The sequence below is a fragment of the Oncorhynchus masou genome, chromosome 6 (genome assembly GCF_036934945.1).
Source record: "Oncorhynchus masou masou isolate Uvic2021 chromosome 6, UVic_Omas_1.1, whole genome shotgun sequence".
Taxonomy (NCBI): Eukaryota; Metazoa; Chordata; class Actinopteri; order Salmoniformes; family Salmonidae; genus Oncorhynchus; species Oncorhynchus masou.
This window is the reverse complement of record NC_088217.1, coordinates 69,578,043-69,593,880: the sequence shown is the minus strand read 5'-3', so window position 1 is coordinate 69,593,880 and position 15,838 is coordinate 69,578,043. Positions and strand designations below refer to the sequence as shown.

Sequence of the window (15,838 nt, the reverse complement as noted above, 5' to 3'; positions counted from 1 at the left end):
TTCAAATGAACTGATTCATGAGAGTACTTTCAAATGAACTGATTCATGAGAGTACTTTCAAATGAACTGATTCATGGAGTGCAGCTGATGGAGAAACCTTAATGTAAAATTGAAAAATGATTAATTCCTTAGATGTAGACAACAGGCTTAACAATATTGGATAAGACAGCTGCCACGGTCAGTCTTGTCTCTTGAGACTGTTATAGTATAATCACTTTATATAGAGTACACCTAATAAGGATAATGAAGGACATTAATTGCTGTGTTCAAAACAAAGACGATTCGGGGGAAACAAGTCCAATAATTAAAAAAAAAAATTTCTTCCCATCTTCAACATCAATATTAGCTTATATTTTCTGCCGAGACAAGGGATGTTGCAGATGGCACTGTGGTGTAGTTTCTGAAGAGAACACTATTACTGTCCTCCCACACACTCCCATCAGCAGCAACAGCAAGCACACCCTGACCTGAACACACACACACACACACACACACACACTTAGGGTTAGTACTTCAATACGGTACACTACTGCCACCAAGTGTCTCCTCTTAGGATTTTAAAAACATGCCGGAATAGACAGCCATAATATAATTGAGACACCAGAAAAGCAGTGAGAGTTAATGATCTACCTACAAATACATTTTTATTGCCTATACACACATAATTTCATCCCAAGAGTCAAAATAATAACATGATTGTCAGAAGCACGTGCAGGAAGACACAGAGGAAATAAATACATTACATTCTAGACGGAAACAATCCATTTTGACCCTTTCTAGATCAAATTCTATTTACACAATGCCAGATCTCTCTCTCTCACACACACACACACACACACACACACACACACACACACACACACACACACACACACAGAAAGCTTATCACTCAGTACTTTTTACAGCACACAGTCATCGATGTGGAGTAGTGCTCACTGCTCCCTACCCCTTCCCTACTGTACATGTCGCAGGAACCAAAGGAGACACGCGAGTGAATGTAAGTACCGTCTCGAAACTCAACTCAAGCCTTTAATCTACTGCCGGAAAGAGTTTTGTACTAAACAGTTGATGTGAAGCCTCAAAGTTACCAGGTGAAAAAGGCAGGCTGCTCCACAGAGTTCCCCTAGTCTGGTATGGGAGAGGGCTGGGATTCGGGGTGCTCTGCGGGGTGGGCCTTGCTAGGTATGCTGCCTGGGGGAACCGTTATGGGGGTGTGGTGACTTCTGTTGCTCTGTGTTCAGTCTCCACTGCCTTGTATTCAGAAGAGTTCTCATCATTTTGCTCCTGGCAACAGACGAGATAATATAACGTCATTGGCTAATCAATCATGACAAAATGTTTTGTATACACTAAAGATATAACCAAACCATGCACTACACTAGTAAACCAAACACGGGCACATAGGACATTTGACCACATTCACCAACGCATGTCACAAATACAGTGTGGAATTCACCTCTATAGTGCACACAAAGAGCAAACACAGTCTCACCTTTCTTTAGTTCACATGAAGGCTTGGGGAGAAATCGTTCACATAATGTCACTGTTAATCATACGATCTAAAAATAAATCCCATTGAAGTCAGATATTTAAAAGGTTATAAAAAAAAGAAAGAAAAAATGAACATGAATTGGGCATGAAATTCTTAAACTTTGGATTCGCCACATCTGAGGACAAGAGTTCTCATTGAGATTCGACACATCTGAGGACAAGAGTTCTCATTGAGATTCGCCACATCTGAGGACAAGAGTTCTCATTGAGATTCGCCACATCTGAGGACAAGAGTTCTCATTGAGATTCGCCACATCTGAGGACAAGAGTTCTCATTGAGATTCGCCACATCTGAGGACAAGAGTTCTCATTGAGATTCGACACATCTGAGGACAAGAGTTCTCATTGAGATTCGCCACATCTTTATAAGATGACTACCGTCCATCGTCCTACCTGCAGTGGCTGTGTCTCTGAGGGTAGACTACTCTTGGCCATGCAGTAGATCTCTCTGATCTGGCAGACAGCGAAGGCTATGGTGACCCAGGGGGATCCACTCAGCACCCAGGCCGGTCTGTTAACATCCTCCTGATCCTCCTGGTGCTTGGTCTTCTTAGCCGGGGGTCTAGGGTTAAACTGGGGCACCATCACACCCACCTGGCAGTAGTAGTAGTAGTAGTAGTAGTAGTAGTAGTTGTAATTAGTAGTAGTAGTACTAATAGTACACGTCATTGTCCCACAATGGGAAGTTGGTTTGCTGAAAGAAGCAGTACAACAATTTGGAGAGTTCTGACCTGGCTCTGGTTCTGCATCAAGTCTATGGTAGCGATGGGAACTGGACTGGAAGGAACCGGAATGTTCTCTGCTAGCATCCTGTCCTCTATTGAGGGGAACACAATTTAGGTTATTTGTGTATGGTACACTGTTAAAAATACGGGTGGTTTGCAGTTCTATAAATATTTTGTTTTTAGTGTAATATATGAAGCAATCCACTAATCCATTCTATACAGAACAAATTCCTCTAACAGTGCAGGGTCTGTAAAAAAAAAAGAAGAGGGTTAGGGTTAGGTGCTCTCCCCTCCCTCACCCTTTTCCTCGTTCTGTCCGGTCAGACATTGAATGAAGGAGAAGATGAGGAGTATCACCAGGGAAGCCATTCCAATCCCTCTGAACGTCTCTGCAGCTCCTGGAAAAAGAAAGATGCACTTTACAGACACAGAAACAACACAACGGTTACACTTCATGTCAAAGGTGTCATTTAACAGGGTTATGAAAGGTTTATGCATCGTTTGTAGACAGTTGATTATTAGTGGGCATGTATGTAGTTCATAAATGTGTAATAAATAGTATAACTCATTGGTTCTCAAAATCATATTCTATTATAAAAACACGGCTGTATGTCAAGAGTTGCTAAATTTCACGACTCAAATGGGACTGTCAAAAGGGGCCGCTGTCGTCGCAGCCGTACCAAAATAGTTGACGAAGACTCCCCCCACCATGGCCCCACAGCCCCGTCCCAGCCCCAGGTGTAGACCCTGGAGGATACCCTGGGCAGAGGTCCTCAGAGCTGGGGGCACCGCGGCACTCAGGTAGGAGATACAGGCTGCCCAAACGGACGCATGAGTCACACCTACGGTACAAAGAGACAAGACAGAAAGACAGACAAAACAAAAATGGTTAGAAAAGTGCAATACTGTGTGTGGCTCAGTTGGTAGAGCATGGAGCTTGCAAAGCCAGGGTTGTAGGTTTGATTCCCACGGGGAACAGTACGAAAAAGTACAAAAATCTATGCACTCACGACTGTAAGTAACTCTGCATAAGAGCGTCTGCTAAATGAGTGTAATGTCAATGATGCCAGAGGACAAGCATTGATGGAGGTGTTAAACATTACACAGCGTATAAGGATAAAAATGCTTCTTCAAAGTAGGGGCGGCAGGTAGCCTAGCGGTTAAGAGTGTTGGGCCAGTAACCGAAAGGTCGCTGGTTTGAATCCCTGAGCCGACTAGGTGAAAAATCTGTTGATGTGCCCTTGAGCAAGGCCCTCAACCCTAATTTCTCCTGTAAGTCACTCTGCATAAGAGTGTCTGCTAAATGACAAAAACACGCAAAATGTTCTACATTATTTCAATAATAACGTCATATAGAAGAAAATGCAGTCTGTCTTGTAGTATTAGCGCCAATTGGGAAAACAATCTAACAGGAAACCTGGCCTCTCTTTTATTTAAGTCCAATGGATAAGGAAGTGTTGACACTTAGACTTCCATTCATCATCAGTCAGGCAGACGGACTTCTCATTCCCTGACCACAGATTCATGACGTCGGATAGATATATACACACACATCCTTTTACGCTGAACTAACGGGGTGGTCATCTAACACTCCTCTAAGACAGAGTTCAGAAAGAAGCTATAGCACCAAAGCAAACAGTGCCTCTCACTAATGACCAGTAATAACGAGATTATTCTTATGTATTGAGTTTTTACTAGAAAAAATTGTCATGAGGCGTAGGCCTATAAGACATTTTATCCGCCACCGTTCAAAACACAACGCCATAGTTAAATTCCTTGCAAGAATCATGGATGAGTACATTCACTATACAATATGGGGCCTCTGTCCTAGAGCAGGGGTTGGCAACAGGCTTTATTTTTGGCCCCCCAAAGTTTTTAGTAAAAAAACAACAAATAATCATCATATACACTACATGACCAAAAGTATGTGGACACCTGCTCGTCGAACCTCTCATCCCAAAATCACGGCCATTAATATGGAGTTGGTTCCCCTTTTGCTGCTATAACAGCCTCCACTCTTCTGGGAAGGCTTTCCACTAGATGTTGGAACATTGCTGTGGGGACTTGCTTCCATTCAGCCACAAGAGCATTACTGAGGTCGGTCACTGGTGTTGGACGATTAGGCCTGGCTCGCAGTAGGCGTTCCAATTCATCCTAAAGGTGTTTGATGGGGTTGAGGTCAGGGTTCTGTGCAGGCCAGTCAAATTCTTCCACACCGATCTCGAACAAACCATTTCTGTATGGACCTCGCTTTGTACACGGGGGTATTGTCATGCTGAAACAGGAAAGGGCCTTTCCCAAACGGTTGCCACAAAGTTGGAAGCACAGAATCATCTAGAATGTCATTGTATGCTGTAGCGTTAAGAATTCCCATCACTGGGGATCCCGAGTGGCGCAGTGGTCTCAGGCACTTTATCACAATGCTAGGTGTACCAGTAGAGATTCTGGGTTCGAGTCCAGGCTCTGTCACAGCCATCTGTGACCGGGTGACCCATGGGGCGGCGCACAATCAGGGAAGGGTTTGGCCGGCAGGGATATCCTTGTCCCACAGCACACCAGCGACTCCTGTGGCAGGCCGGGCACAGTGCATGCTGCACGGTGTTTCCCCCGACACATTGGTGCAGCTGACTTCCGGGTTAAGTGGGCATTGTGTCAAGAAGCAGTGCGGCTTGGTTGGGTTGTGTTTTGGAGGAGTTTCGACCTTCGCCTCTCCCGAGTCCGTATGGGAGTTGCAGCGATGTATGAATGTAACTACCAATTGGATATCACGAAATTGGGGAGAAAAGGAGATTTTAAAAATATTTCCCTTCACTGGAACTAAGGGGCCTAGCCCGAACCATGAAAAACAACCCCAGACTATTATTCCTCATCCACCAAACTTTACAGTTGGTACTTTGCATAGTAGTTTTGGGTAAAAGAAAGAGTGTAAAATCACCAGGAATTCATCTAAAAATGTGTTTCATTTAGGAAGTCTGTTTGTACACCAAAAAAATATATAATACATGATTATGTCTCAAAATACAATCTCTTTTTGGGTCAATTTGCAGTGTACAAATTATAATTATTTTCTGGGCCCCGACCATTCTCTTCGACAAAAATCAGCCCACTCTGGATCTAGTTGCCTACCTCTGTCCTATTGGTTATTTTGCACCCAAGGTGTCTGAAAGAGGGAGTGGAACAATATTATTCTCCTGTCCAGTGTTTGACAAGACCCATCCAACCTGCTCTTAAATAATCTCTCATCTGTAACCACAGAAAGACAAACAGGGGTAATATTGTGCCTATTCACTAGTCATATGACATTACCAGGATATCCTTATTCAATTTCCTTTTGCTGTCTTTTAATATGACCGTTTTTGATGTGATACTGTAATGTCCTTTTCACTTAAAATCAATATTAACATTCCTTTAAGTTATATTTTATCCTGTTCTTGTTTCGTTGGCATGGAAAAAGGTGTTTTTTAAGGCAGCGATTGCTTGAAACAACAGAGATTCCCATCCTAAGATGTACTTTACTGGGGCTCTACAGTCCTTAACAACGCACTCAAATTTGAACCTTTCCTCGGTCAGATGTCAACAGGAAGTAACGTCAATGTCGGACCTGCTCTCTCTTACCTTGCAAGACCTCCATAGGCAGAACTATCCATGCATTCTCCAAGTAAGAAATGTACAGGTAGCGTGCTGTGTTACATGCCAAGCCAATGTACAAGACCCTAAGTTAGGAAAACAGGGAGGAAAGAAAGAAATTAGTGATGAGATTTTCAGAGGTTAGGTACTCCGAGCAAAAGTTATTAAGAGGAAGCAAACAGATCAGCGTCTTTTGTCGCGTTAATTATCTCAGGTCCAAAGAGATGCCCTACCAGGCATAGTTAGTATGACTCTTTACGTACAGTGCCCATTGAACTGGTGAGGCAAAAAGCAGTGGCACAAATTCCTCTTGAGACCTTTGCACTAATAGGTAACTGCATTACTTGCCGGGTTATAACCACCCAAGATGTTAAGAGAAGAATGTTTGTGCGTCAAAATGACATAGGTCACACAGAGCTGATAGAGTGACGGCCCTCTCTCCTTAAACATAACACCACACTCTCAAATGTCCCTGCTCTGTGCTAGGTCTGTCTGTCTGACTATAGTATACGCTGACTATAGTATAGGCATGTGTGACGTTCAAGCAAGAGGCACTCTAAATGAACATGATTTGTTTACATGCAGCATGTCTAGCTGAGGTGAAACGGGACGGAAAATGTGGAAATCCTCAGTTTCAGAAAATACTCTGTGCTTTGGTTGTTGTTGTTGCTGCTGCTGTTTCTGGTAAAAGATTTGGCTAAAAGAGATGGATAATGCGATATCCCTTCCTCCACCACCCTCCCCAAAACAACAACAACCCTATCCTTACCTGATGTGTCCCACCAGCTCAATAAACTTATGACTGGTGAAGTAAGCAGCCAGCTCCGACACATGACTCAGAACCGAACACACACCAAACAGCGTGGTGGTCCCCTTCAGGTCCTCTAGATGCCAATACAGGAAGGTGAACACAAATCCGTAACCGAAGCCCATGAACCAGGCGACGAACAGCACCGTGCTGTACTGAACACTACAGAACAGCCTGAGGAGGTCACTGTAGTGGAAAGGCTGTTCGGGGATGGTAGACTCTGGGGTGATGGGGGTCTGGTCCGAGGTGGAGCTCTCACTCCCCTCTGGAGATGCCACGTTCCCGCCTACCTGTGTGAAAAAAATGAAGGTGTGAAACAAATAATAACAATAAAAAGATTCTATTTAAAGCAGTATTTAAAGAAATTAGAAAGACTATTCCACTTAGTGTGAGTTTTAATTTTCCAGTTGATTTACCTGTGGTATCTCTACCTCCTGGGGCCTCTGAGACAACTCCTGTCTGTAGTCCCCACTGTCAAATCAAATCAAACTTCATTTAAAAGATAATTTAAAACCACCACACATTTACAGTAAAATAATCAAATGAAAGATATTAAAAACAAACAGCAATTGTATAAAATAGACAAATAAAAGTACATAAAACAAAAAGGAAGTCTAAAATAACAATAAAATCATTGATTTAAGGCAAAGCTAAAAGGGTAGGGTTTCAAACATAATTTAAATTGTGTCTGCCCCTATTACCTGTCGAAGTAGAATTGTGTTGCTACCACCAGGGCCAGGCCCATCATCACTCCAAACACTATGAAGGCCACCTGGACAAGGAATGAAAGAAAGAGAGAATGAGTGAATGTATGAATGAGTGAACAACTGAACAAATTGAATTACCTCCGTTTGTATTTACGCATCAACTATGTTGCCCGTAGCGACCCATTGCTTATTATTTGTCACATGTTCAATGTCATACATTACCTGGTAGTTCTTATACTCGGGCAGGATACAGCCGACCACGCCGTCGATGAGCAGTGTAAGGTGGGTGTGGTCTATCCAGATACCCACTAGCAGCATGGTCACGCCCCAGCCAAGGGACCCCCACATTCTCTGCAGGCCGTAGCGGTCCCGGTGCTTCCCCAGGTACTGTAACGTCACCGTGTCCACAATGGTGACTGCCGGCGTGCTGAAGAACTCCCCCACGATGATGACCAAGAGGATTAGGAGAAAGATGCTCTCTACCTGATCCTCGTTGTACTCAATGATGTACTCTCTGGGTTGGGTGGGGGCAGGGGTAGTGGTTGCCATAGTTGTTGAAGTAGTATTTGGTGTAGCTTGAGTGGTATTGCCCTGTTCGTGAGGCACCAATATGGAATGTGTGGTGGGGGCATGGTTAGGGGCAAGGGTGGGGTTTTTAGTGGTTAGTGGCATAGTTGTGGTATTCAGTAAAAGCTGAGTGGTATTGGCTTGCTCACTAGGCACCACTCTGGGTTGGGCATGGGTGGGGGTGTAAGTGGTTGTTGCCGTGGCATTGTTCTGCTCGTAAGACACCCCTGTGGATTGGGTGGTATTGCTATCAGCACCTCTTCTATGCCTGCGGCGTACACTATAGCCAGAATCACGGCCATTCAAAACAAAAAGGAAGCTAGGAAAGTAACTTTGAAACAAATCCCGGCGACTTCTCCTCGTGTGATTGGTGGAAACGTCCGGTAGCGAGCCGTTAATTGGTATCATTGTCGTCAAGGGGAGTATTGGTGGAGCCACAGTGGTGATGTCCACCTTCTCCTTACAGACCATGGCAGCTGGTTTGACAAAGCCGATGCCACAGTTGAACACTAACCAACACAGCACAGAGAACAGCAACAATGGCTTCCCTTTCTTAAAACGATCGGCCACCACTCCCCAGAATGGCGCACTGCAGAACTCTATAAAGTACCGGATCCCAACCAACAGTCCACTACGGCTTGGCGACATCCCGAGCTGCTTGTAGTAAACGGCTAGGAGTGGGTGCAGGGAACCGTATGCTGCATAGAAGAAGAAGTAGAAGATCTTGGAGATGAGGAGCTGGGAGTTGACTCGAAGGCACATCCTCTCAAAGCAGCCTAGGTCTTTCAGTGGCGAGGCCATGGGTGTCTCTGGAGCAGACTGTGTATCTGATGCTGCAGCAGACATTGGCTCTCGGTCGGTCTGCAGCTCCAGGGAAAGAGTGCTGAAGGGTTGGTCCAGGACGTACTTCCTCTTCTGGTCCTCTTCGTCGTCCGATAGGATTACCACTTTGTCTTCTGCAGCCATCTCTGGAAGGCAGGAAGTTAGATTCATGTTTACTGGAACCTAAACAGTAGGCTACACTGATTATCAGAAGCATACAGTCTATGTGTAGAAATATTGATGTTACGCATATTGATGTTACACAGGAAACGGAAACTACTTGTTACTTAGCTACTTCATGTACTTGATGTGCTGGTTAACAATATGCATAGTAAAGTTTGCTTAACTAATATATATATATATATATATATATATATATATATATATATATATATCCTAATATTTATTGTAGCCAATTCTAGCCATGCTAAACATATTTACTTTATAGCATAGTGTTTCAATATGCTTTGTGTTGTAGTCACGAATTATTGAAACACTATGCTATACAGTAAATATGTTTAGCATGGCTAGAATTGGCTACAATAAATATATATATTTGTCTTTCGTGACTACAACACAAAGCATATTGAAACACTATGCTATACAGTAAATATGTTTAGTATGGCTAGAATTGGCTACAATAAATATTAGGCTTCAACCAGTTGAACAAGTGGTGTAACAAATATAGTAACATTGTTACAACCCAATAACTCATGTTGATCGTGAGTGGGAATGTCATATAGAAGACCCGTGAAACCGGTGAAAAAATACATTTCACCGTCCAATGCGGAAGTGTAAACGAAATGCATGTTTCACTATCAAATAACACTTCACACCAAATTGAAGAAATAAAAGTACGTTTACTTTAAACAGTGCTGAACAGCGCACTTAAATCATACTATTGTAGATACGCAATCAAATAATATAAAACGTCAAAAATGTGAATTAGCACAGTTTCTCTTTAAATTGGAAATGAGCTTGGACGCCGATGATCTCATCAATCTTACCTGCAAAAGTCCCTGGTCCGCGTTTTCTATTCTTTCAACCTTGACTACGCAGGTTCGGCGGTGGCAGTTGTGTCTCCCCGTCTGAAATCGAAAGCTTTCTGCATTGCCTACAATGCAGCTTATTCCGTCGTTATCCTATGCATCCATGATACCGATGATATACCATAAGTAATATCCTTAATAAACACATCCTAGTTCAGGCCATTTCGCTTAGACTGGAACTCCGAACTCGATTCGCCCAGAGGATGGGCCTCGTGTGACGCCTCTGCTATCTGTTAAAGCGAACCCAACCTCCCAAATAGTGTCCCGCCGCCTTTCAACATACACCAACTACTACTGTAAATGCATTAAGAGCATGTTTATAACGAAGTGTGAAGGCAAGATGTGCAATTGTTATTGTTTCTAATATATATATATATATAAATATAAAATGTATTTTTCTTACATCATAAAGGAAATGGATAGAGTACAATGCGGCTAGTGCACATTTCAATTGCGTTGAATTTATTATTTTTCACACCGTTAGTATTGCTCATATTGGATTTCAAAGTATCTAATAGAACACTACAAATTCTGGTATTATTACAAAAGCAAAATGTGTACATATTGAGTAATTGATTAATGCATTTGTGTACAACAAATACTTGGTGAAATTGTACAATAGCCGACTAAATGCCCTTTAAAATATGACGCTTATAACTGTCTCAGATAGATATTTTCTTCGTGTTACTGTACAAATGTATTAAAAGGATTGTGTTGCCGAGAAAAAGTCAATCCCTAGTGATCTGAGTCAGACAAGTTGCCCTGCTCCGTCCAATGCTTTCCCCTCTTCTTCTTCTTTCTCTTCCTCTCCGCCATGACGATGGCCCCCAACACTGTTATCATCACGGTGATCGTGATAATCAGCACAATAACCACCTCGGCGATACACAGCTCCGTATCCACATCCATCAACCTGAAGTTCGCTAGTTCTGTCGGAGCATTGCAGCTAAGATTATAGTAATCATCCAAGAATAGCCTTTGAACACTTCTAAGTTTGTGGAACACTTTCTGCAGGTCACAATTGCAGTTCCAGGGGTTTCCTTCCAACAGGATATGGGTACTGTAGGTGTGGATGCTTAGGAAGGTCTTGAAGTAGATGGTGCTCATCTGGTTGTGGGCCAGGTTGAGCAGGGCCAGGGAGATCATGGGTGTGAAGACACCCTCTTGGGTCTTGTTGATCTGGTTCCCCTGCAGGTTGAGGACCTCCAGGGACTTCAGCATGGAGAACACCCCATTGTTCAGGGAGACGAGATGGTTGCCCTCCAGGTGGAGCTGACGCAAGGTGGACATGGAGCCAAAGGACCTCACCTGGATGGAATAGAACAAAATAAAACACAATACAATATAGTAAAATAGAACAGAATAGAATCAAATTGTATAAGCCCTGTATCACTTTATTCGATGATGATCAACAAAAGTAAAAACAACCTCACCTGGATGTTATGAATGGCGTTGCCAGTAAGGTTGAGCCTCTGTAGGCCATCCAGGTGCATGAAACTCTTGCTGTGCAGGGTGTGCAGGTGGTTGTGGCTCAGCTGCAGCTCTCTCAGAGCATTCAGGCCCAGGGAGAAGCTCTCGCTCAGGGACGAGATCCTGTTTAATCAATCGATAAATCAATCAATAAATCCATCCATCAAATTGAATTGACAAAGCCCCTTTGACATGAACAGTTGTCACAAAGTACTTTACAGTAACCCGGCCAAGACCTCAAAGAGCAAAACAAAAACAAGAGCACGGCGGCCAGGAAAAACATCCCACTACCTGTTACAACTCAGGTCCAACTTCTGAAGGAACTCTAGCTGGGCGAAGGCCCCGTCGGCTACAGCGCTGATGTTGTTGTCCTTTATAAGCAGAACCCTCAGTTTGCGTTCCATTTGGAAGGAACTCTTCGGAATAAAGGTTAGAAGGTTCATAGATAGGTCCAGGTGTTCCGTGTAAGGAGGGATGTGGTTGGGCAGTTGGGTTAAGAGGGCGTTAGTGCACGTGGTGAGTTTCAGCTCTTCGTGACAGTCGCAGCCTTTCTCGCACGGGGTGCTGCGAGACTTGGAGTAAACCGCCATCAACAGTAGGAGACTAAAGAAGTACTGCATTTTGTCCCTTTACGCCTGAAAAAACAAGACAGAGAAAGTGTGGTAACGCTTAACATAAAGTTGTTGTACCTGTGTATTAAGGCTGGAAGTACACTAGCAACTGCAGTCTATTTGCATGTTGTTGTGTTGTAATTTCGGAACGGGATTCTAGATCGCGTAATGGAGTTGAGTAATATAGCCCTGAAAACGTTCAGGAAGTATGCTACCATTTATACAAGTATCCCTGACACAACAGTCTACAACAAAGCATCCATTTTGACCAAATATGGCAATTTGGCCTTAATAAAATAAAGAGAAAACATGAACGCCTTACATGTGTGAGGAGCAGCAGATCTGTCTTTATTCACCCCGCTGTTGTTCTATCAACAACCTGTCTGGTGGAAAACGTACCGAGGGAACCAGATGGCCCTCAGAACGCAGACAGAAGGGTGGCCCTATTGTTCAGGGCTGTTGCTGTTGAGAGAGAGAGAGAGAGAGGGAGAGAGAGAGAGAGAGTCAATAATTCACATCTCTGATGAGGAGGGGGCTGGAGAGGAGAAGAGAGGAGAAGGGGTTTAAAGAGATTGCTTGTGAACTGGGGCAACATCTGAGAATAAGGCGACACTTCCCTCTTTGAAACATGAGTGTGTGGGTTATGTGATTTAGGGACAGCAGGTGTCTACAGGGGTGGAAGGGTGTGAGATGATCCACCATTTATGTAGCCTAGTTGATGAATCAGATATTTATCTGCTGAACCTGTTGAACTGCAGTGAGACAGATGATAGTAATTCCAACCAAATCCCTAACTTAGTTTCAATATCTATCCTTCAATGAATCCATCCACCGATATTAATCTGACATCTCAGTTTACCCACATAAGCCTTTTCCCGATCACCATGTGAAAGACAGAAATTGTTTCTTCATGGTGGATGCTTGTGGATAGCTAGCTTCTCCTCTACGTATCTGTTGTGTTGTGTAGCTCAGTTAGCAAGTGCATGGAGCTAGCATCCACAATGCTGTGGGTTCAATTCCTGGGTGTATTAAATACACACACAGCCTACTAAAAAGGTATGCATTCCCTGAACTGTAATTTGCTTTAGATCAGAGTTTCCCAAACTCGATCCTGGGGCCTCCACTGGGTACATGTTTTGTTTTTCCCCCTGTACTACACAGCTTATTCAAATTACCAACTCATCATCAAGCTTTGACTATTTGAAATCAGCTGTCACAGCTGCTAGGGCAAAAACCAAGACGTGGACCCAGAGGGGGCCCCAGGACCGAGTTAGGGAGACCCTGTTTTAGATAATAGCGTCTGCTCAGTGGCATACATAATCCAATGACTGCAGATCAGGTGTCTGCTATGAAAGAGAAGTTAGACAGAGTTGTGTAGGGGTTTGAGTTTCATTCTGGCCCCTGGTTTTCCAGCAAGGCCTGACCTGGACATCTGTCTGTGACTGGAAACAAAGTATTGATATTTCAATATAGCAGATCTTTAGTCTGCCACACAAATCGTACACTGAACAAAAATATAAACGCAACATGCAACAATTTCTGAGTTACAGTTCATATAAGGAAATCAGTCAATTGAAATAAAATCATTAGGCCATAATCTATGGATGTCACATGACTGGGAATACAGATATGCATCTGGGGGTTACAAATACCTTTTTAAAAAAGTAGGGGTGTGTATCAGAAAACTAGTCAGTTTCTGGTGTGACCAACACATCTCCTTCGCATAGAGCTGATTAGGAAGTTGATCGTGGCCTGTGGAATGTTGTCGCACTCTTCTTCAATGGCTGTGTGAAGTTTCTGGAGATTGGCGGGAACTGGAAGACGCTGTCATACAATTCGATCCAGAGCATCCCACACATGCTCAATTGGTGACATGTCTGGTGAGTATGCAGTCCATAGAAGAACTAGGACATTTTCAGCTTCCAGGAATTGTGACATGCGACATGGGGCCGTGCATTATCATGCTGAAATATAAGGTGAGGGAGGCGAATGAATGGCACGACAATGGGCCTCAGGATCTCGTCATGGCATTCAAATTGCCATCGATAAAATGCAAACGTGTTTGTTGTCCATAGCTTATGCGTCCTGCAGATGAAGCCAAATGTGGAGGTCTTGGACTGGCGTGGTGACATGTGGTCTGCAGTTGTGTGGCCGGTTGGACGTACTGCCAAATTCTCTATAACAACGTGGGAAACGGCTTATGGTAGAGAAATTAACATTAAATTCTCTGGCAACAGCTCCGGTGGACATTCCTGCAGTCAACATGCCAATTGCACGCTCCCTCAAAACTTGAGACATCTATGGCATTGTGTTGTGAGACAAAACTGCACATTTTAGTGTGGCCTTTTATTGTCCCTAGCACAAGGTGCACCTGTGTAATAACCATGTTGTTTAATTAGCTTCTTGATATGCCACATCTGTCAGGTGGATGAATTATCTTGGCTAAGAAATAAGCTTATGGAACATTTCTGGGATCTTTTATTTCAGTTCATGAAACATGGGACCAACACTTTACATTTTGTGTTAGTATTTTTGTTCACTATACTTATAGAAGACTGACTGGACAGATTATAGATCATATTTAGTTACATGCCTAATGCAAAGTAAGTGTGTGCAATTGATATACATTATTTTAACATTCCATAAAATATATACGTTTTACTAAGTAGTGTACTACCCTAATCGTGTTTGGATATCTTTACTTTTGCAATATTAGTTTACCTTATTATCTTACTGAAACAACATCCCATTACTCTCATTTCCCCTATGGCTTTTCTGTTGGTAGATTGACTTCATTTGCATCAACAATATCTTTTGAATGATGCCAAAAGTCAAACACATAATGTCATGTTTGTGGAGGGAAACAACATTCAATGTAAAATGTAATAACACATACCTTTTCCTGCTTGTCCTTTGAACAGTGTTGTACATCCAGTGACATCCAGGGTTTTATCTGTTGTCCACATGTAAGAGCAGAGAGAGGGCCGGTACTGGAAGGAGTGCATCGGTAAGCCTCCCCCTTATAAGTCCTATAAACAAGGATGGTCTCTGTCAGAGCCACAAGACTACAGGTGCAAAAAGGCAACCTCCCAGGGGCCAAATCAATGTAAATATCTCTATAAGTAGTCAGCAGCATCAGAAGACTTGTGAATTACTGCAAGAATACCACTGATGAATTTGTCATCCCCGCCCCGGATTACACAGACGCAGTGATGGTGACGTCACCGTGCTCCACATTGCCCTTGATCTGTCCCAGTGTCCCAGAGTCTCATCTGTCACTGCGGTGTGATGGAACAGGGGTTGTCATGGAGACACCTGTCAACTGCTCCAGCCTAGCTGTGGGATACATGATTGATTAAAGACATGATTTTGACCAACAGCTGGAGCAGTTGGATTAAGAGAACATCCAATGGAAGCTCACAGGTGCCCGGGATGACTTCTCTAGACATTCTATATCATGGTTCTGTAGTAGGATACACCTGTACACACCGTGCTGCCAGACCTGTAGGGACAATGGATGTGTCAGTAGAAATAACGAGTGACCTAAGTGAAATCAACATTCTAACATTAGACCCAGTTATTTCCAATTCCACCCATTCCACAGCCATCTAAAGATGAAAGATAATGGTGGATGAATGTGTGTAAAAATCTACATTAAATCTACATGGATGCCTGAATCAGATCTTTATTAGAAGCATAACGCAGCCCAGACAAACGGGGGGCATAAATGGGTTGTGGTGCTTGTGATGTAATGACTCCTCCTGTGATTCTGTTGTTGACCAGCAGAGGGTATCAGTCACTCGTTTAAAATCAATACACACCAAGCTATTTTACAGTACCTTCTAGCTTTGAATTTGGTACTGCATGTACCAACTGCTATTGTATTTTTGCTGTCATGTTG

At 43.2% G+C, this 15,838-nt stretch overlaps 2 protein-coding genes across 7 annotated transcripts; both read right to left on the bottom strand.

The window, feature by feature from the left end:
* Window positions 1-627: 627 nt before the first annotated feature.
* LOC135542503 (major facilitator superfamily domain-containing protein 6-A-like) lies at window positions 628-10,113 on the bottom strand. Of its 6 annotated transcripts, XM_064969506.1 has the most exons (12): window positions 9,815-10,109; window positions 7,641-8,953; window positions 7,413-7,483; window positions 7,128-7,182; window positions 6,673-7,001; window positions 5,892-5,989; window positions 2,957-3,118; window positions 2,576-2,674; window positions 2,283-2,368; window positions 1,945-2,145; window positions 1,493-1,514; window positions 1,206-1,284 (listed from the first exon to the last, which is right to left on the bottom strand). In XM_064969506.1, exons 2-12 carry the CDS (start codon window positions 8,949-8,951, stop codon window positions 1,274-1,276), a joined length of 2,445 nt encoding a protein of 814 aa, XP_064825578.1. In that variant the 5' UTR covers window positions 8,952-8,953; window positions 9,815-10,109; the 3' UTR covers window positions 1,206-1,273. The 6 variants fall into 6 exon arrangements, with proteins under 6 accessions (XP_064825576.1, XP_064825577.1, XP_064825579.1 ...); XM_064969504.1 differs by having other exon boundaries at window positions 628-1,514; window positions 9,815-10,110; XM_064969505.1 differs by lacking the exon at window positions 1,493-1,514 and having other exon boundaries at window positions 628-1,284; window positions 9,815-10,107.
* Window positions 10,114-10,296: 183 nt separating this feature from the next.
* Window positions 10,297-15,368, bottom strand: LOC135541182 (insulin-like growth factor-binding protein complex acid labile subunit). Its single transcript, XM_064967292.1, has 6 exons — window positions 15,104-15,368; window positions 14,834-14,966; window positions 12,260-12,399; window positions 11,618-11,961; window positions 11,290-11,449; window positions 10,297-11,164 (listed from the first exon to the last, which is right to left on the bottom strand). Exons 4-6 carry the CDS (start codon window positions 11,944-11,946, stop codon window positions 10,592-10,594), a joined length of 1,062 nt encoding a protein of 353 aa, XP_064823364.1. The 5' UTR covers window positions 11,947-11,961; window positions 12,260-12,399; window positions 14,834-14,966; window positions 15,104-15,368; the 3' UTR covers window positions 10,297-10,591.
* Window positions 15,369-15,838: the final 470 nt, after the last annotated feature.

Coding starts and splice junctions, on each gene's coding strand:
- LOC135541182 (XM_064967292.1), bottom strand. CDS start 11,946: ATGCAGTACTTCTTTAGTCTCCTACTGTTGATGGCGGTTTACTCCAAG. Junction 11,450..11,617: donor TTGGACCTGAGTTGTAACAG/GTAGTGGGATGT, acceptor TTGATTAAACAG/GATCTCGTCCCTGAGCGAGA. Junction 11,165..11,289: donor ACGCCATTCATAACATCCAG/GTGAGGTTGTTT, acceptor TATTCCATCCAG/GTGAGGTCCTTTGGCTCCAT.
- LOC135542503 (XM_064969504.1), bottom strand. CDS start 8,951: ATGGCTGCAGAAGACAAAGTGGTAATCCTATCGGACGACGAAGAGGAC. Junction 7,002..7,127: donor AGGAGGTAGAGATACCACAG/GTAAATCAACTG, acceptor TTTTTCACACAG/GTAGGCGGGAACGTGGCATC. Junction 2,146..2,282: donor TGATGCAGAACCAGAGCCAG/GTCAGAACTCTC, acceptor TACTACTGCCAG/GTGGGTGTGATGGTGCCCCA.